Source organism: Culicoides brevitarsis, chromosome 2, assembly GCF_036172545.1.
Source record: "Culicoides brevitarsis isolate CSIRO-B50_1 chromosome 2, AGI_CSIRO_Cbre_v1, whole genome shotgun sequence".
NCBI lineage: Eukaryota > Metazoa > Arthropoda > Insecta > Diptera > Ceratopogonidae > Culicoides > Culicoides brevitarsis.
In genome coordinates, this window is record NC_087086.1 from 11,686,413 (window position 1) to 11,708,893 (window position 22,481).

At 25.9% G+C, this 22,481-nt stretch overlaps 1 protein-coding gene across 1 annotated transcript; it reads right to left on the minus strand.

Annotated features, from left to right (window-relative positions):
• Positions 1 to 2,619: 2,619 nt before the first annotated feature.
• LOC134828510 (zinc finger protein Xfin-like) lies at positions 2,620 to 21,730 on the minus strand. Its single transcript, XM_063841490.1, has 7 exons — positions 21,618 to 21,730; positions 11,692 to 13,479; positions 7,585 to 7,688; positions 6,914 to 7,172; positions 6,548 to 6,841; positions 2,854 to 3,247; positions 2,620 to 2,799 (listed from the first exon to the last, which is right to left on the minus strand). The coding sequence occupies exons 2-7, from the start codon at positions 13,461 to 13,463 to the stop codon at positions 2,620 to 2,622; spliced, it is 3,003 nt and encodes a 1,000-aa protein (XP_063697560.1). The 5' UTR covers positions 13,464 to 13,479; positions 21,618 to 21,730.
• Positions 21,731 to 22,481: the final 751 nt, after the last annotated feature.

Here is a 22,481-nt window from a genome sequence, read left to right on the forward strand (position 1 = left end):
TGTGTTTTAGCCGCAATATATGTGATGAGGTATAAAAATCCTCATATTTATAAAGAATAAGACTTTTTCTTTAATTAAAGATGTGAAAATATAACAAAATTCGTTTTAACTTTGATTCCAAAATATTAACAACTTGAATTTTCGAGTTTGTTAAATATTAAAATGGACAGAGGAAAAAATGTAAATGATTAGGGAATTTTTTCTAACAACATATATATTAATAAACATATACCTAAAACATTAACTGAATGTGTAAAAAAATAAATTTGGCAGCTGAACGTAATTGGAGTTAATTAAGAAAAATGAAAATATCATGACAAGGATTTGAATTTTTAATAAAAAAAAATTATTATGCGAGGAGATGCTTGAAAGTTTGTGTGTAGGCTTAGGTTTAAATTGAATTTATATAAAAAAAATAAAAAAAAGCTCATATCCCTTTTTAGTGGTAAACATATAGAGTTCTTTAATAAAATTTTTTCATACTAGAGAAAATTAGCAAAAAAAATGTAGATTTTCCCACTTTTTGAATTGTGTTTCTTTTGTTTGCTTTTGTAGTGGCAGATAAATATAATAAACTAAAATAAATTATATTTCTGTGATAAATCAAAAAATCATCCTATTAAAAAAAAATTAAAAAGTTAAATGTTTACATAAAAAATAAATCAAAAAGATGAGAAGATATTTATCATGAGAAATGAAAAAAAAGATGAGATGACATAAAATGATCGAAAAAAATCTATTAAAAAAAAACGTAAAAATTACCTCAAAAAACGTTTCAAATCAAATACGTACGAAATTAATTCTCGTTCTATTTTCCATGCTTTAAAAGATTTTAATTTCGTTCCTTTAAATAAATTATATAATAAAAATTATTTTTTTAAATTGATTTAAAAAAAATCTCGAAAAGAACAAATATATAAAAACCACTAAAAATTATATTTAATAAATAAAAAAAATATTAGAAAAAAAACTTTATTGAAAATTAGAAAAAAATATTATGATTAAATGAAAAAAGTGAAGAAAACTTATTATTAAATAAATGAGAAGGTTTAAAGTTTATGGAGCTGCGAAAATATAATAAATGATATTTTACTTTTATCAAGTTTCATTTTAGAATTTATATAATTAAAAAAAATATATATTGTAATGGATAAATTAATTATTACTATATTATTAGTACATGAACTATAAAAGGTTAAAAAAATTAAAAAATGGGTAATAAAATTATAAGTAAATGAAAAGTACTGTAAAAATAGTTACAAAAATAAAGGAATATGATATGAAACTTATATTACATAAAAATGTCAACTTGTATTAATTTTTATTATTTTTTTTTCTTTGTAATAAAAAAAGCCTCAAACGGATCATGTGGGTATCATATGTTTAAAATACATTTTTGGAGTCGTTGGATCTTCAAATTAGAAATTCTTAAAAGCAGAAATTCAGGAAGTGTATAAAATATCAAGAAGAGAAAAATGACGACATAGCCCATTTTTGATAATATATTCATGGTAATCTTAAAAATGATAAATAAATAAGCTTAAAAATGAAATCAACAGTTGGGGGAAATAACGAACAAATCAATTCATATAATTCAATTAATTATTTTTATCGATAACTACAAAAAGTGACTTGTTATTGGAGCTCGGCAAAATCGAAAAACTTGTCAACGAACTCTTAAGAAGACGAAATCAAATTCAGAGGAAGCAAAATTATTAGCATTAGACTAACTTTTATCCGTTAAATATGCATGTGTTTATTTTTCTTTTTGTCTTTAATTTTTTTTTTTTTTGATTTCATTCATGAATCGACTAAACATCGCGAATATGAAAATATTTGCTGTTGAAAATAATTTAATGTGATCACATCACCCAATATCAGCATTTCATCGAAAAAAAAAATGGCATGAGATTTTTTGATGGTTTTGTTTTTTAGGCCTTTTAAAATAGTTCAAAAAAAAATTTTTTTTTCTAGAACGAAAAAATATGCATTTTCAGTGAGATAAATTATTTGCTGCTAAGATAAAATTGTATTTTTATATACCCAAATGCAATAAAAAATGTCTAAAATTCGTTTGGTTCGTTGTAGAATTTTGAATCTAGGTTTTTTGGACTACTTTAGGCCTAAATAACACAAAATCATCAAAAAATCTCATGCCATTTTTTTTTCGATAAAATGCTGATATCGGGTGATGTGGTAAAATTCGTACCTTCAGGAAAATTAATTTTTAAATATTTTTTAAATTTTTTTAAAATTTGCAAAAAAAAAATTTCAAATTATTTTCAAATTTGAGCTTAAAAATGAACAAAAATCAAATAAAATCTCCTAAAATAAAAATTTAAAAAAAAATATTTTGGTCACGTGACTTAAAAAAAGTTTCTTGTGTTTTTTTGAATAATTTTATCATAAATAGTAATTTTTCAAGTTTTTACAATACATAAATTCCAAAAGTGTCAAAAATATTTTTATTTTATATTTTATATACTTTTCCCCCTGAAGTTTTTCGACAAAATCGGAGCAGGGCGACAAAAAATGGATATATTAAATTTATTCGCTATATTAAAGATTAATTTTTTAACAAATTTATTTCAAATTAATGATAAAATTCAACGATAAATTTTAATATTGAACTTTATTGATGAAATAATCACTCAAATCAACATTCAATTGTCCATGATAACTACTTAAGTGCTCCTTAAACTCTTGCGTTGAATTTGTCCCTGTATTACAATCACTGCATTCGTACAAATACCTTCCGATATGTTTCGATGTCTTGATCACATGTTTTCTCAAATTATCCTAAAAACAAAATTTTCAGATATTTACATAAAAGAAAATTTTTCAACGGCTCACCATAATATTACACCGATAATCACAATGCGGACATTGCAAAAATCTGTCTTCATTTGTGTCATGCACCTTCAAATGTCGCTTCAGATGACCCGAGTGCCTTGTTTCAAAATCACATTTCGTACAACTGTAAACCCGTTTCGGAGCTTCATGAATTTCCATGTGCCGTTTCAACAAGCCTTGTGACTTTCCTTGATACGAACATCCTTCAACGCTGCATTCAAAGGTCAGCAACGACTCCTCATGTTGGTTCATGACATGCGAATTCAAGCCAGAACTGGTCTTTGCAATAAACGAACATTGAGTACAATTGTAAGTTTTCTTACTAACGGTTGAGGTTGCTGGACAATCAGTTGTGACACGATGTACGGAAAGAATGTGTTCCGAAAGGAGGTGTCTGAAAAATAAAATATATATTTTTTTTAAAACGGCGACATTTTTTACAAAAAGTAAAAAAAATAACATAAAAAGAGAGCTACGGGCATTTTGTCTTAAAAAAAAAATAATAAAATTGCTATTTTTATTTTATAATGACGGTCATAATTCAAGTTTAATGTGCCTTTTGACTGGTGTGTCGCTTACGAGTCCAGTAATTGTCCTTTTTTTTCTCTTAACTAACAGCTTGAATATAATTTTGAATTTACTTCACATATACGACATCACGTGAATGGGCGTCGTCAGTGGTTTTCCAATGTTTTGTCTTTTACTTTGAAAAATTATGTTTCGCAAGGTAAAAAAATATAAGCGAAACAAGAAAAATTTTAATCAGCCAATTTTTTTTCTGTATTTTTATTTTTTTTAATTAAATTTAATTAATTTTAAATTTTAAATTTATTATTTTTTTAATTTAAATTATTTTTTTTAAATTTTTTATTAATTTATTTAATTACTAATTATTAATTTAATTATTATTTTTATTTAATTAAATTAATTTAATTAATTTTTTAATTTAAAATAGGCATTAATAAAAAATATTAAATTTCAAAATTAAACAGATTACTAAAATTTTGATTAATTAAAAAATAAAAAATAATTAATGAAATAAAATAAATAGGTAGGTACCTAAATAAAAATAAATGAATAAAATATAAATATTAGAGATTAAAATTTAATTTTAAATAATTCAATTTTTTTTCATATTAAAAATGAATAAAAGTATTATTTTAAAATAAAAAAAAATAAATTAAATAAATAAATAAATTAAATAAATTTATTTTTTTTTTTTTGGATTAAAAAATAACTTAAGAGTTATTAAAATAATTCATTAAATTTATTTATTTTTAATAAAAAAAAAATAAATTTTTTATTTATTTTTTTTATTCAAAATTAATAAATTTAATGAATAAATTCTGCATTAATAAATTATTAATGATTTAATTTTGAATAAAAAAATGTATAAAAATATTATTTTTTTTTTAAATCAGGACCAATGTTGATACTTTTTTTTAAATTTCTTCATAATAAAGAAAAAGTTTAAATTAAATTAAATTTCAAAAAAAATGTATAACTTTGTAACTTCTTTACCTTTTTATTTTGAAAATAATGCTTAAGAAAAAATTAAAAAAGTACAAAAAAATTTATTTTTTTCTAATTTTAAAGATTTTTTAAAATTTTCATGATTTAAAAATTCCGCGAGACATATATTTCATACAATATGCACATTTGGGGGTATCTCCATATGGAACGAGTGTAATTATTACAAGATTAAAGCAAAACAGGATGTAATAAAAATAGTATTTTGGTTTTGGAATTTTTTTTCGTAAATAAAATATAAATCAAGGAGAAATATTTTTTTTTTGTAAATTCGGAGCCCAAAAATATGCGTTTCCATCTTCGACCTAAGCGAGCGAAACAAAAGACGGAAATTTATTCAGCAATAATAATAAAGATAAAAACAACAGAAAATGGATTAAAATTGAAAATTGTTAAAGATACATAGACGCGTACAGCTAACAAGTCGTTGTTGTCCCTTCATCTATTGTTTCATAAATTTTTGAATTAAATACTTTTATCTCATCTCACAAGCAGCAACGGAGCGAAGCGCACCACGTTCAAACCTTTTTTCCTCCTTTGCCTTCCGAGGACCGAGGATATTATCACTTTTATTCCATTAAAATGTACACGGTCATCTTTTTAAGCGCGACACATACACACGCAAAAACAACAAAACGACGACGACGACATTAAAAAATAAAATATAATAAATCTAGAAGAGATGCAGAACAGAGATTCTAATAGATTAAATTGAATTTAACTTGGTCTTTTTCGGACTGTACGCGGCGCTGCTTACAGAACAACAAACGGCGGTAATAATTTTTACTTGTCACACAGATATTTTTCCCTTTTTCTCCCGGTCCTTTTTCCCGGGCGGCGGCGTGTAAGAAGATATCTGTATTTATTTATTATATTGGAATTTGTTTATTTATGCGACACGGTCTATAACTCACTAAACCTTATCCTGAAGACGAACGTTGCTGACCACAAACTTTTCTCGTTTTAAAATATGTTTTTCGTGCGACGGTGGTCTTCTCACGTAAAAATGGAGGTTTTTTGGCTGGCATGAAGTTCGTTGTCGTGTTGACCATTTATTTATTATTTTGGCGATTTTAATTAAGATTGTCGCCGTTTATTGTTTTAAAATTTAATAGAAAATGATAAAGATTGTTCAGGTGCTTGTCGTTTGAATGGTGAACGGTAGCATGTGTGAATTATGTGAAAAGACATAGGTCATTGTTTGATTTTTTTTTGTATTGAATTTAAAATCAAAGGATTTTTTTAAAAACTTGCTCTGAATTTTCCTTCGTAATAATTATTATTTTTAATTAAAATTATTCTATTTTTTTCTATTTATTTGTTTTTCGTTTAATTTTAATAATATTTCTTAAATAAAAAATAATAAAAAAAAAATTTAAAAAAATAATAAAAATTATTATTCATCTTTACAATTAAAAATTAATTTTTTTATATTATTTAAAAAATAATTAATTTAATTATGGTATAAAATTATTAAAAAATTATGCAACAAATTATGAGAAACTTGGGTAAAAATTTAAAAAATGAACAAAAAATTAAAATGAAATAAAAAATGTAGGCTAATATTTGCCTTAAAATTTAATAAAATTGTTTTCTATGAAATTTAAACAATTTAAAAATTTTAAGAAAAAAAAACTAAAAATTTGGAACATATAAAGTTAAAAAAATAATTTAAAAATCACAAGATAATTAACTTTTCCCATTTTAAAATTATTACTTATTAATTATTGAGCTACTTAATTAAATTTATTTTTTTTTTACTTGGAAAATTAATCTAAAATTCTTATTTTTTTTTTTTATTTATTTTGTGTTTTTTTTAATATTTTTTAAATTAATTTTAATTATTAAATTTAATGAATAAAAATAAATAATAATTAATTTAAATAAATAAATAATTTTAAATTAATTTAAATTTAATTTAAATAAAAAATAAATTAATTTATTAAATTTTTCAATGAAAAGAAATTATTATTTTTTTTTTAAATTTTAATATTTTTTCAAGCTTGAAAATTTTTGATTTTTTTTAAATAATTTTTTTCAAAATGGTTTTAAAAAAAATCATAAAAAAATCAAATATTTTCATAAAACGTGCCACAAATAATTTCATATTAATTAATTCCCCCAATTTACCGCCACATGTGACAAATTAATTTAAAATACTCACTTTAACCGAAAATCCTTCGAGCAAAAGTCACATGTGAACAAATGCTCCTCATCCCTCGACGGTCTCTCATGCACCTTCCTAATATGTTCCTTCAGATTTGCCGCACGTATGAAGCTCCACGAGCACTGATTACATCCGTAAAGCCGTTCGTTCGTGTGAATTCGCAGATGACACCGCAACGATGCCTTCACGTAGTGCCGCTTGCAGAACGGACACTCCAGCTTGTCTGTCGGCTTCACATTTGGCACATTATGGAGAATTTTATGATGGATAAATTCGGCCCGACTTTTCGTGCTGCATCCGAGAAAAAAGGTTTCCAATTCAAAATAAATGCTGTTAATTTTAAGGAGATGTCACGTTTCTTACCCAAAAGTACATAATTTACATTTCCACAGTTGCTGGGCGACGCTGACGACGGAAGAAGCGGAGTTGCCGATTGAACCGTCAATTTCATCAACATAAATACCATTATCGGAGGACGTGCCTGACATCGATGCTGTCATCGTAAAATATGATTGTTCGGGCGGCGTTGTGTCCTCTGCTTCGATATCATCAATGTTGTTTGTGGCAGTTGATGATGAGGCAACAACAAGAGCACCTGATCTCACATTTGGCACTGCGACGACTGTCAAGTGAGAGACAAAAATTATTATTTTTTTTTATTTGAAAGAGGCACGTACACCAAAAATAAAGCAACTTTTATTATTAGTCATACGGAAAATTATGATTATTGTCTCTTTTTCACTTCCCTCAGTGCGAAGCGAGACATTTTTTGAAGGAAAAAAAATTCCTTCGTTGTTATTGTTTGTCCTTTCCTTGTATTTTCTGTCATAATTTATGCTCATTTATTATTATCTTTATCTTTTTATCAGAAAATTTCTGAAACAGAAGGACAGAAAATTTCCAACAGACACGTAAACCCTTTTCATTATTTATTTTATTTATGGGAGTATCGAAAAATGTTCATCAGAGGCATAATTATCTCGTCTTTTCTCTTTTTCTCCCTTCTTTGTTTCGGAAATTTATTTGTGACTTACCTTCGTTGCTCGATTGATTGGATGTGAAAAAGTTACAATTTTTATCACGCACGTGACGACTAAGTTCTTGTGGAAGTACAAAACTAGCAGCGCAATGAGGACAACTGAGGAGAGAAAAAAAATCATAAATAAAATTAGATTTTCTGAAAAAATTCTGTTTCAGGAACTGGTTTTTTAAATTTTTATATTATTTATTAATTTTTACTTAATTCTCTTTAAATTAATTTATAAGTGTAAATTTTTTTTATTCTTCATAAATAATTAAAAATAAAATAAAATAATAAATTAATTTAGTTTTCAAAACAAAACTATGTCAAAGAAAAAAATTTTTTTCAGTTTCAATTTTTTGGCAGTTTTGAGTTGCAAAATGATTAAAAATGATAAATTAGAGCCCTCTGATAAATTTTTATCCATTTGGAGCAAGATTTGTGCTTTTTTTGTGCACAGTTTTTTTGCTCTTGATTTAGTTTTTAAAACAAAACTATGTCAAAGAAAAAATTTTTTTTCAGTTTCAATTTTTTGGCAGTTTTGAGTTATAAAATGATTAAAAATGATAAATTAGAGCCCTCTAATAATAAATTTCAATTCATTTGGAGCAAGATTTGACAAAAATTGCTTTGACACAGTTTTTGACACAGTTTTTTTGCTCTTGATTTAGTTTTTAAAACAAAACTATGTCAAAGAAAAAAATTTTTTTCAGTTTCAATTTTTTTGACAGTTTTGAGTTGCAAAATGATAAATTAGAGCCCTCTAACAAATTTCAATCCATTTGGAGCAAGATTTGACAAAAATTGCTTTGACACAGTTTTTGACACAGTTTTTTTGCTCTTGATTTAGTTTTCAAAACAAAACTATGTCAAAGAAAAAAATTTTTTTCAGTTTCGATTTTTTGGCAGTTTTGAGTTATAAAATGATTAAAAATGATAAGTTAGAGCCCTCTGACAAAATTTTATCCATTTGGAGCAAGATTTGACAAAAATTGCTTTGACACAGTTTTTGACACAGTTTTTTTGCTCTTGATTTAGTTTTTAAAACAAAACTATGTCAAAGAAAAAATTTTTTTTCAGTTTCAATTTTTTGGCAGTTTTGAGTTATAAAATGATTAAAAATGATAAATTAGAGCCCTCTGACAAATTTTATCCATTTGGAGCAAGATTTGACAAAAAGCTTTGACACAGTTTTTGACACAGTTTTTTTGCTCTTGATTTAGTTTTTAAAACAAAACATGTCAGTTTTTTTTTGGCAGTTTTTTTTTCAGTTTCAATTTTTTGGCAGTTTTGAGTTATAAAATGATTAAAAATGGTAAGTTAGAGCCCTCTGACAAATTTTATCCATTTGGAGCAAGATTTGACAAAAATTTGACTTTTTGACACAGTTTTTTTGACAAAACAGTTTTTTTGCTCTTGATTTAGTTTTTAAAACAAAACTATGTCAAAGAAAAAATTTTTTTTCAGTTTCAATTTTTTGGCAGTTTTGAGTTATAAAATGATTAAAAATGATAAATTAGAGCCCTCTAACAAATTTCAATCCATTTGGAGCAAGATTTGACAAAAATTGCTTTGACACAGTTTTTGACACAGTTTTTTTGCTCTTGATTTAGTTTTTAAAACAAAACTATGTCAAAGAAAAAATTTTTTTTCAGTTTCAATTTTTTGGCAGTTTTGAGTTATAAAATGATTAAAAATGATAAGTTAGAGCCCTCTGACAAAATTTTATCCATTTGGAGCAAGATTTGACAAAAATTGCTTTGACACAGTTTTTGACACAGTTTTTTTGCTCTTGATTTAGTTTTTAAAACAAAACTATGTCAAAGAAAAAATTTTTTTTCAGTTTCAATTTTTTGGCAGTTTTGAGTTATAAAATGATTAAAAATGATAAATTAGAGCCCTCTGACAAATTTTTATCAATTTAGAGCAAGATTTGACAAAAATTTCAATCCATTTGCTTTGACACAGTTTTTGACACAGTTTTTTTGCTCTTGATTTAGTTTTTAAAACAAAACTATGTCAAAGAAAAAATTTTTTTTTTTTTTTCAGTTTCAATTTTTTGGCAGTTTTGAGTTATAAAATGATTAAAAATGATAAATTAGAGCCCTCTGACAAAATTTTATCCATTTGGAGCAAGATTTGACAAAAATTGCTTTGACACAGTTTTTGACACAGTTTTTTTGCTCTTGATTTAGTTTTTAAAACAAAACTATGTCAAAGAAAAAATTTTTTTTCAGTTTCAATTTTTTGGCAGTTTTGAGTTATAAAATGATTAAAAATGATAAATTAGAGCCCTCTGACTAACAAATTTCAATCCATTTGGAGCAAGATTTGACAAAAATTGCTTTGACACAGTTTTTGACACAGTTTTTTTGCTCTTGATTTAGTTTTTAAAACAAAACTATGTCAAAGAAAAAATTTTTTTTCAGTTTCAATTTTTTGGCAGTTTTGAGTTATAAAATGATTAAAAATGATAAATTAGAGCCCTCTAACAAATTTTTATCCATTTGGAGCAAGATTTGACAAAAATTGCTTTGACACAGTTTTTGACACAGTTTTTTTGCTCTTGATTTAGTTTTCAAAACCAAACTATGTTTTGGAAGTTTTGAGTTATAAAATGATTAAAAATGATAAATTAGAGCCCTCTGACAAAAAAAAAAATTTTTTTCATTTCCAGTTTTGGTTATAAAATGATTAAAAATGATAAATTAGAGCCCTTTGACAAAATTTTATCCATTTGTAGCATTTGACAAAAATTGCTTTGACACAGTTTTTGACACAGTTTTTTTGCTCTTGATTTAGTTTTTAAAACAAAACTATGTCAAAGAAAAAATTTTTTTTCAGTTTCAATTTTTTGGCAGTTTTGAGTTATAAAATGATTAAAAATGATAAATTAGAGCCCTCTAACAAATTTTTATCCATTTGGAGCAAGATTTGACAAAAATTGCTTTGACACAGTTTTTGACACAGTTTTTTTGCTCTTGATTTAGTTTTCAAAACAAAACTATGTCAAAGAAAAAAATTTTTTTCAGTTTCGATTTTTTGGCAGTTTTGAGTTATAAAATGATTAAAAATGATAAGTTAGAGCCCTCTGACAAAATTTTATCCATTTGGAGCAAGATTTGACAAAAATTGCTTTGACACAGTTTTTGACACAGTTTTTTTGCTCTTGATTTAGTTTTTAAAACAAAACTATGTCAAAGAAAAAATTTTTTTTCAGTTTCAATTTTTTGGCAGTTTTGAGTTATAAAATGATTAAAAATGATAAATGATAAAGAGCCCTCTGACAAATTTTAATCCATTTGGAGCAAGATTTGACAAAAATTGCTTTGACACAGTTTTTGACACAGTTTTTTTGCTCTTGATTTAGTTTTCAAAACAAAACTATGTCAAAGAAAAAATTTTTTTTCAGTTTCGATTTTTTGGCAGTTTTGAGTTATAAAATGATTAAAAATGATAAATTAGAGCCCTCTGACAAATTTTTATCCATTTGGAGCAAGATTTGACAAAAATTGCTTTGACACAGTTTTTGACACAGTTTTTTTGCTCTTGATTTAGTTTTTAAAACAAAACTATGTCAAAGAAAAAATTTTTTTTCAGTTTCAGGCAGTTTTGAGTTAAAACAAAACTATGTCAAAGAAAAAAATTTTTTTCAGTTTCGATTTTTTGGCAGTTTTGAGTTATAAAATGATTAAAAATGATAAGTTAGAGCCCTCTGACAAAATTTTATCCATTTGGAGCAAGATTTGACAAAAATTGCTTTGACACAGTTTTTGACACAGTTTTTTTGCTCTTGATTTAGTTTTTAAAACAAAACTATGTCAAAGAAAAAATTTTTTTTCAGTTTCAATTTTTTTGCAGTTTTAAGTTATAAAATGATTAAAAATGATAAATTAGAGCCCTCTGACAAAATTTTATCCATTTGGAGCAAAATTTGACAAAAATGACTTTGACACAGTTTTTGATAAATAAATAAAATTTTACTCAAACACCAAAAATCCATAAAAAAAGTGTATTTTTTTTAATTTTTCCTTTTTTTTAATTTTTATCATGTTTATTTTTCATAAAAAAATAAAACTTCAAAAAATAATAAAATTAATTTAAAATATTTTTCTCTTACCTGTACTTAATTTCTGGATGCGAAACCCGAATATGCTCTTTAAGTACAAGCACATCACTAAAACCATTCGCTCCACAAATCCCACATTTTTTACTCATTCCGCCATCTTTATCCAATCCCCGCAGTCTTGCTGACTTCACACGATGCTCCGTCGTCCTTCGATGTTTCCTCGCCAACTCTGGCGTCTCAAAATTTTCCTTACAAATCGAGCAAAAGAACTTTTTAACCTCCGTTTCTTTGTGTTCACTCGTCAAATGTTTCACCAAAGCATTTTTCGTTTTGAAATTTTTCTCACATTTTTCGCATCTCACTTGATTTTCGTGAGAAGCTTCTTCATTACATTCCATTCGATGTTTATTCATTTCGATGTTAAAACGACACTTGAAACCACAACCTCCCGCACACACGATGGGACTAAATTTCTGAATAATTATCGGCACCGAGCGATTTATGGCTTTGACGACTTCTTGATGTTCTTCATCGCTCAAATGTGACGTCATCTCGAGCAATTCCGGCGTTTCGAATTTACAAAAATTACACAAAAAATTCCCGGGGACAGAATTTGCTTGGATTTCGTGATTTTTCGTCGTCCAATGTCGAAAAAAGTTTTCCTGGGTGTTTGCGTAAAATTTACACGGAGCACATTGGAACGGAGATTGAACGACAATTTTGTCGATATTTGATAAAATTGTTTCGTAAGCCTTTTCGGGGCACAATTGCATGCGGCGGTAGTGATAATGAGAAATTAAATGTTTTCCCAAGAGTTTTATCGGGAGACGAGTCTTGCAAATGTCGCAATTTGTGAAATATTTTCGACGAATTCGTTTTTGTTTGTCCTCCGAAGTGGAAGTTTCGAACAAATTTTCGTTCGAATAAACGCTCGGCTTTGGATTTCGCTTCCCAATCCGCTCTGGTCGCTCAATAATTGGACAAACGACAGTTTCCAAGTCTTTTTCCTCTTGAATTTTCTTCAAATGCAAATTTGACTTCAAATGACGCTCATAGACGATTTTCGAGGCAAGTCCTCTGTTACACGAGTTGCACCAATATTGCGTCGACAAAGGGACTGCTTCGGGTTTATCGTAAACTAATTTTGTAATTTTTGATCCAGGCACCCATTTTCCCTTCGTATGCCCGGGCGGCGGTGCCTCATCATCGTAAACACTCTCATCGAAGGACTTTTCCAAGCGATCGTCGTCCCAAGCTCGTTCCCATCCGCGAAAAAGTGTCGAACTCGGGCGATTTTCCGGCTTCCATTTGCCACCCGTGTAATTTCTCGGCGGAATATCGCCGCCATATTCTTCGGGGTCGGTGTCATCTTGCTCCTCATCTGGCGAAACGTCGTCGTCGTCATCATCAAAGTAATTTATCGGCTTTGGATTGATCGCATCGTCGACAGTCACGGCGCTGAAAAGTTTGTCTGTGGGACTGTTGTCGCGAGGGTTGATGGATTTTCCGCCAGTCGGAAGAGTTTTGCCTCCGGCGACTTTTTTCGTGCTACTTTGGAGTTCGAGAGATGAGAAAAAGAAATCGGCGCCCAAGTCGTAGTCGAAAGTGTGCATCGGGGAGTGATGGTCTTTGTCGCCATCGTAAGCGTGATCGTGCAACGAATATTCGGGAGCTTTTACGGGACTTTTTGGTTGAGAGGTTTGATGATTGGAAGTAGAAGCGCAGTTGGATTTGCGATGACGAATGTATTGATCGAGACCGACGATGGTTGCGTTGCATTTGATGCAAATGTGGGTGTCGTCATCCAAGGGATCTTCAAGCATTTTTTAATTTAGTGACCTAGAAAATAAAAAAATATAAAAAATTAATTAAAATTAAAAAAAAATAAAAATTTTTTAAACTTCAATTTTTTATATTAAAAAAAATATAATATTTCCGAAATAAACTTAATTTATTTTTAAGATTTTCAATAAAAAAAAACAGTAGAATAAAAAAAATAAATGTTAAAAAAATTAAAGGTTTTAAAAAAATTGAGAAAAGTAAAATCAAATGATTTAAGCTTAGTAATTTTATTTTTTATTAATAATTTCAAAAAAAATAAATAAATAAATTAATATAATAAAAAAAAAATCGTAGAAATGTTTTTAAATTTTTAGCAATTTTTTTTTATATATATTTTTTTAAAATAAAAATTAATTTATTTGAGTTAAAAAAAATAAAAAAAAAAAATAAATAAATAAATTAATTTTAATGCGACACAGAATTCAATTTTATTAGATTTATTAGGCTTTTTATTTCATACTTTTTGTTCTTTAAAAAAAATAAAAAATTATTATTGATTTCTCTACTTTTTTCATAATATTAATAGAATTATCAAGACTTAAAAAAATCGTTGAATTAATGTTCCTTTCAATAAAAAATTCACAAAAAAAAATATTGAATTAAATTTTTTTAGAACAAAGAGCTTCAAAAATTTGATTTAAATCTAAAATTATTTTTGGCCATAAAAGAATTTTTTAAATTTACAATTTTAATACAACTGCACAAAAAAAAGTAAAATAAACGTTAAAAAAAATTAAAAGAAGCAAAAGTGTAAGCAATATGAAAGCACTACTAAATAAAATGTAAGCAAAATTATCTTAAAATATTTTTTAAAAAGAAAATTAATTTTTTAAGGATTTTATTAAAATAAAAAGGTATATTAATTATTTTCATTAAATTCATCATAAAATAAATCAACTTTAATGCAAAACCAATCTGCCCTAATAAATTTGGCAAAAATATTCGCACCGCTTTCAATTAATTCGTTAGCAATCAATCATCCGATATTAAACTCAAATTAATATTTTTGCACGTTTTTGTCTCTCCGGTGAAACTTTTTCCGACTCTAATTAATTATTATTTTTTCTCATTCTAAGCCAAAATAATAATAACGCCTGTAATCATCGCATCGTCTGGTATTTAATGAAGAGGCACAGAAAAAAAAAGTTTGACCAACAAATGCAAATAATGGATGGATGAGTGAACGAAAATGAATGGGATTTCTTTAATCCATGTGGGATTCATACGTTAATTAAGAACGTTTTCTCCTTATTATTATTTATGTACGACGACACAGGACAGGAAAAAAAGAGGAAGAAAAACAAAAATTTTCGTAATAATAATAATTTTTGTCGACATATCATGAATATTGTTACATGAAAGAAGAAGCAAAGTATCCACATGTGTCCTCTAAAAAATAGATAAATCATGAAATGAATGAAATTTTAAGACCAAAATATATACATTTAAGTAAATACGACTCAAAATATAGTTTTAGTTGTTGTCTCTGCCGGAATTATAACAGGGATAGTTTTTCCTCCTGAATTAACGTTCGTCACGAGTCGCTCTCGACTTGCCAAATTTGCCACAGGGCACTGCGGTGCTTGCTTTTGAAATTCGCCAATGAACACGACACTAATAACACTGCAGCATAGACTTTCCTTTGCCATTTACAAACAATATATCAAAAACAAAACTAACATTTATTGCACATACACACACACGAGAAATTTATTCCAACAATTAGACACAACTTTGGCCATTCATCAAAAAAGGGGGATTTATATCCGGTCATTATGTGTACTTTTGAGGCGATGCGATGGAACATTCGAATTTATTTTCCATTCGTCCTTTTTGCTATGATTTTTTTTTTTTTTTGAAAGACAAGACAGGATGAGGATTTTTCTGATAATTTTTTTTGTGTTTTATCTTGTCGAGTTTTTTTTGTATAAAATGCTAGAAAAGTTATTTGAATTTTTAATAATTTAATGGATATTACCAAATAAAAAACTTACGATTCGGATTTCTGCTAAAAATTATTCTGAATTATTAAAAAAATTAGTTTAATAAATAAAGAAATTTCGGATAAAATTAATTAAATAAATAATTTAAAATTATTTTTTTTTAAATTTAAATTTCTTAACTTACATTATATTTTTTTGCATGAAAAAATTAAATAAAGTTTTTCGAAAATTATAAAATAAACATAAAAAATCGTAAAAAAATAATTTATTTTTAAAAAATTTATGATTTTTGATAATGAAAATTTTTTTTATTCAATTAATTGAAATTTTTTAGTAATTTTTTTATTTATTTAAATTCAACAAAAAAAAAATTAAAAATAATTAAATGACTAAATAATTAAAATTAAAAATTGATTAATTGTAAAATTTAAATTTTTCATACATAAAAAAAATTAAATTCAATTTTTTTAAAGAATTTAAAGAAATTAATTAACTTAATTTAATTTAAATTTTGTTATATTTTATAAATGGAACTTAAAATCTCAAAAAATATAACATCACTAATTAAATAATTTAATTAAATTATTTATTTTAATTCCAATTAGGTAATTTGAGGAAAAAAAATTTCTAAGTTTTGCTTTAAATTTCAGTTTAAAATCCATTTTATAAAATTTTAGTCAGTTTTATATAGTTTTTATTAAAAAAAATAATAAATTAATAAATATATTAAAATTAATAAATATAGGCATATTAAATTAATTAAATTATTAAATTAATATAATTAAGTTTTTTTATTAATAAATAGAAAAAATCATAATTTTTCAATTAAAAATTTTAATTATTTTAAAAATTAAATTAAATTAAAATTTAAAATTAATTAAAGATATTTTTCAAACATTTAATTATTTTAATCAAATTTGCATCTTCATGAACTTTTTAACCTATTTTTCAAAAAATACTTTTAACTCTTTCGAGTTAAATGAACCCTTTCACCTCGTCACCGTTTTAAACCACATCAAAGCCATATCACAGAAAAATCTCATAAAACGTAACGATTTTCTTTTCTGTCTTCAGCGCCAACTCTCGTCGTTGTATCAAACTCCATTCATTTCACATTCCATCAAAATTATTACTTTTGTACAGAATTTTCCCGTGTTATTCTGTGTCATGTATGGCGCAAACAAACAAAGCAAAGTAAATGACATCATAATCATAAAAAACATAAAATAGGAGTATCATTTAGACTTTAAAGCGTTGTATTGTTGCGGATTGTGCGATGTGAAGAGCGACGAGTGAGGAGCGAAGAAAAAAGGGCAACAACAATTCATTTAATGTTTCATTCATCTTCTTTATGGCGGCTTTATACTTTTGTTTTATTTTTTAAATGAAAGCAAAATGAGGCAAAATTTTTCCTCTCCTACCTCGAACTCGAGCTGAAAGGATGCGCTATTAATGTAAAATGTCGAGACACCATTACGCACCTTAATGATTGTTTTTATCCTTTTTTTTCTTCTCATCTCCGTCGTCGTTTTGTTGGATTGATATCTAAAATGTAATATTTTTGAGTTTTTTTTTTCGTGTTATTGTTATTTCTCCTGCGTTTCTATTGTTTGTTACCCAAAAAGATATGGAAATGTGTTTGAAACGAAAGTGATGTCTCCTGAGGGATTCGAATGAGTGATGTGATCTTTCACGTTTATTCCTCTCTTTTTTTCCTCGTATCAGTCAGATGTTTCTCAATCATGGCCTCTTCTTCGCCATGTTACTTTTTCTTCGAGAATGACTCAATCGCCGTTCAACTATTTCGAATTGATTAAGTCATTTCCTGGATAACTCTATAAAATAACCGATTTCATGCACCTTCTTTCTCTTTTTTTTTCGTATCTAGCTCGTTAGATGATAAATTAGATCAAATTATCCGTTTTCTTTAACATCATGATTTGTTTCGGAATAGTTTACGCACCGTCCTCTTCTTCAAGAAATTTCATAAGAAATTAAATGACTTCTGCCGTGTCGTCGTCGTTTTTCTCTCTCTTTTTTTATCTTTTCTAATAATCAGTCGCCTCGTTAATAACATTTATCGCTCTTTAAATGCTTCGTAACTTGTTCATTTATGACGTTTTAATGTATTAATGTACGCTTTGAATGTTCGACGATACATTTTATTGCAATGCATGAATAAGTGAATGGTCATGGAAAATCAAGCGTCAAGTGTTTTAAGAGAAGAGAGATGGATAGAAGAAAAAAATAATAATAATTGCTTTTACATGTGTTGTTGTGTGATGAAAGGTAGCACTGAGATGAAGAAAATTATTTTCTTTTATTTTCGTTGTACAATTGAATAAAAATAATTTTTTTTATAATTTTTGTTTGATTATCTTAAGGTTTAAAAATCATTTAAAATTTAATGTTAAATTATTTTTTTTATTCAGACATTTTTTAAATAATTTTTTTTAATAAAATAAAATAAAATATAAATCAAAAAAATAATTAAATAAAATTTTTAATAAATAAATTAATAAAAATTATGAATTAATTTTTTTAAATTAACTAATTAAAATTCTAAACTCAATTAAAATTATTTTTTTAGTTTTTATATTAATTTTAACTAAAATTATAAGAATTAAAATTAATTAACTCTCTTTAAAATCTCTCAATAATTTGCTTTATTTCCTTAAATTTTTCACATTTTAAAATTTAGAATAGCAAATAAAAAAAATTAATTTATTTAATTTTATTAATTTAAAAATTTTTATTTAATTTATTGAACAATTTTTTAATTTATTTTTAAAAAAATATTTATTCAAAATAAATTTTTTTATTTATAATAAAATTAAGTAATTTTTTAAAAATAAAATATTTAAATATAAAAAAAATCCATATATTAAAAAATAAAACAAATTATTCTTTTTACTTTATGTATTTAATTTTTTTTTAATTAAATTTATTAAATATTTTATTTAATTATTTTTTATAAATTACTTATTTTTTAAAAATTCATCTCCGATATATACCTAAATGTTACAATTATTTTTTTAAAATTTTAAAAGTTCACCTTTTTGATATCTCTTTAAAATAAAAACATTTTTTAAAATTTTTACATTAAAAAAAACAATTTATTCGACACTAAATGTTGATCTTCAATATTTTAGAAAAATTTTAAAAATTTTCTTTGGATCTCAATCTTTGAAAAAACTTTCGATTTTATTAAAAAATATATCAGCTATGACTTAAAATGACTTTTAATTAATTAAATTTCAATAAAAAGCACATTAAAAGAAGAGGAAAACCTGTTGTAATCGATATATTAATGTTTTAAGTCAATCTCCTCGTAAAGTCATTAAAGATTACGATAAACAAGAAAAATCGAAAATATCAATAAATTCTCAACACTCACGAAAAATCCAAATTTATTGAACTCTCCATGAAAAAAAGTACTCAATAATTGACACATAAATAACATTCAAAAGCCACTTATCACATGAATTTCGATCCACACCTCCTTTCATATTTTTTTTTGTGTCATAAAAAAAATTCTAACAAAACAGACAACTGCAAGCAATACAGTAGCCACTACCACATTCATCTGTAATTTAAAACTCCATTCAAATTCAACTGTCTCAAACTTCATTCTTCTATCTTCTATTCCTTGTTGTTGTATCTCTTTTTTTGCCTCTTGCCATGTCTGTTAAATATTATTCTCTTCTATTATAAACTTCGTCATAAAGATGCAAGAACACGAAATTCATGTCCCGTCGAATCGGGTAGAGAGAAAAAAAGAGAAATTTTATAGACACATTTCTAGCCGAGTCTCGAGGACGAAGAGTGAAAAATTTTATTAACAAGAAAAAATATACATTTCGTCTATCTTTCTCCGTTTCTCTGCGTGGCTCTCTGTGTGTTTTGTGTGTTAATGTATGTATTTAAAGACATAATTCAAACTTGAGACAGACCCAAATGTAATAAATCTGTCAAAAAATTTCTTTTCTCAAAAAAATAATATTATAACAGCAGCGTGTCTTTCTCCCTGTGAATGACTCGTTTGTGCGTCTGCGGATGTATGGAACTGCCATAAATGACGTAAAGCTACGAGAACGAGAAAAAAAGTCATTTGCTTGTTTTTTCTTTGTCGTTGATAAGGCAGTTCGAAATTTTTATTTTATTTTAATTTTAATTAATTTTATTTTAAAAATTTTAAAAATAAAAAAAATATTTTAGTCAATTTCTAAATATTTTTTAAAATTATTTTTAATACAAAAATTTGCCGCTCAAAAAATAATGAAAAATTATTTCAATTAATTATTTAAAATTTAATTTTGCCGCTCAAAAAATTTAATTAATTAATTTTTTAAATTTTATTTTTTTAAAACAATAAAATTTTATTTTTTAATTAAATTAGCTAATTAATATTTATTAATTAATTTATTATTAAAAAAAATCAATTTTCTTGAATTTTTTTTTTAAATTTTTATGCAATATTTTGTAAATAATTTCATAATTTTCGAATTTTTTTAATTTTTATTTTGAATATTATTTATGTATTTTTTAAATATTATATTTTTTAATATTTATTTTTTTAATTTCTTAAAAAAAATATGAGAAGAGTTTCATTTTTTATCTCATTGAATTTTAGAAAAAATAAATTATTTTGGGGAATACACGAAAAAAAAAAATAAAATTTCGAATTGCCTAATTTCTATGCGAGAAAAGGTTCACACTTTGTACTCAGTCATTAACAGAACAAAATAAAAAAAAATTGCCACTTGCTCAACTTTTGTTTTGTTGTCTCTTCTTCTGCTTTATTTTCATTTTTTTTATTCTGATGGCAAGCAATAAAAACTTCCGAAAAGAACTTCCATTAAAAATTTCCTAATTCATCTCCTCATAGTGGCATGCGGCATCAACGTCATCCTCCTAATCTCCAGCGTGCTCGAATGTAAAAACGACCCATAAATTTACGACAAAAATTGAATGACATTAACCTTTTGTTCGTTCGCAAAAGCTCGTTCGTACAACGACAATTTATACTAAAATAGCCATTAATTATATTAAAAAATAACGAGCTATGTTGTTAATGGCCGATAAATAATAAATTTTTTGGGGGAGCAGAGAAGAATTATTATACGAAGCTTATTTGCCTACGGGGGTTGCCGCGTCGTACACAAAAAGTAGAGTGGAATGGGTGCGATTTATACGAAAACGACACCTAAAAATTATTTTATAAATGAAAGGGAATGGAAGACATTAAAAGAAAAATAAGAACAAAATTATTGCAAAGCGGCAAAGGGGGTAACCTCGTACAAAAATAAATAAGACAAAACAAAAAAAAAACATAACAAGAGAGGGTGGTGCATGAATGGAATGAGGAAGATGAACGACTGAAATGTTTTTTTGATGGTTTTATGAAGAAAGTTTGAGCGCCGCGTACACGACACGATGCCCTTAAATTACAGTTTAATGGTCTTTTGTACCTCATCAAACAAAATAATGTACCTTTTTAATGCTGTAGGGCGCTCTGTAGCTAAATAATTAGCATTTAAATGTTTTTTGATACACTCTCTAACGTTCTAACCGAAAACGACGCTCGCACAACTTAATCCTCTTTCGCAAAAGAACAAAAAGTCGCATAAATCAAGTGATCTTGTCACATCCAAATCTCCTCCCGTGTCTTTGTGCGATAAAAATCTTATCAAAATATTTTTTGTTGTCATTCGAACATTCAAATGGCTAAAAATGACATCAAATTATTAAGTTTTTATTTTAAAAAATAATTTAAAATAAAAATCTTATGACAAAAAATGCCCTGATTGATCAATTCCATGGCGTCGAACTCTAAATGTCATCTGTCAATCATCCGTAGACTCCGCCTTTGACAAAATGTGAGAGTATGAGTAAAAAGAGGGGAAATAAATCCGCTCTCACGAGAGAAACAGTCCGAGAGGTGCTGCCACACTCTCTCAGTGGCGAGAAAATGAACTAATCGTGAATTAGCGTAGAGGCAAAGAAGCAGTCAAATTGTTATTTATTGTTATTATTTTGAAGGAAACGCTTTTCCGGCTCTTGGCGAGGAAATTTTTATAAAAACTGTTAATTTATTTGAAAAACTTAAAAATATTTTTAAATAAAAATCGCGTTTTACGAAAAAATAAAGTTAAATAAAAACATTTTAAATTAAATTCAATAAAAACTTACCGTCGGTCTTTTGTTACATTTTAATTTCTCCAGTTTTTGTACTTTTTCGTGGATTTTTCTGATGAATTTTTGTATTAATTTAAAGAACTAAACTTTATTTAAGGTTTAATCAGTAAAATTCACTGTAAAACACTTTTTAAATGATTTTATAGACAAAGTTTCTTCACTCAACTTTTGTATCACAACCGCGTCCGTACAATCACAATAAATTTTGCGAAAAAAGCAGCTGTCAATTTCTGTGAGAGAACACGTTTAATGAGAGAGTCTCTCTCAATTTTATTCTCTTTTTCAGGGGAATCATTCATTTTTTATAAGCTGTACGAGTTCTATAGGAATATACGTTACGTGTCACTTGTTATAGGAAAAAAATGTTAAATTTGTAATTTTTTTTTTAAATTTTATGAAAAAAAAATAATTAATCAAATTATGAAAATTCCCCTTTTTTCACGAAAAATAAATTTTTTAAAAAAATAAAATAATAATAATTTACTCGAAATTTAATTTGATTTCAATTTAGGTACCTACAAAACGATTTCCATAGGCAAATATCAAGAGTTCTATTAACAACAACAATCTACAAGCAATAAATTTGACACAAGTGGATTGGAACATTCACATAAACAACTTTTTAGAAAGATATTATTTTTCGGCAGTAGGGAGATGTTACATGCTAGAAACAGAAAATAAGCGGGGATTAAAAAATTTATGAAAAAATAAAAATAAAATTGAATTTAAATTTGACTTAATATTTTATTTAATATTTATTACTTTAAAATTATTTATAAAAATTATTAATTTAATTTTTATTTTTTTTTTTATTTTAAACTAATATTTTTTATGTAAATAAAATAATAATTTTTATAT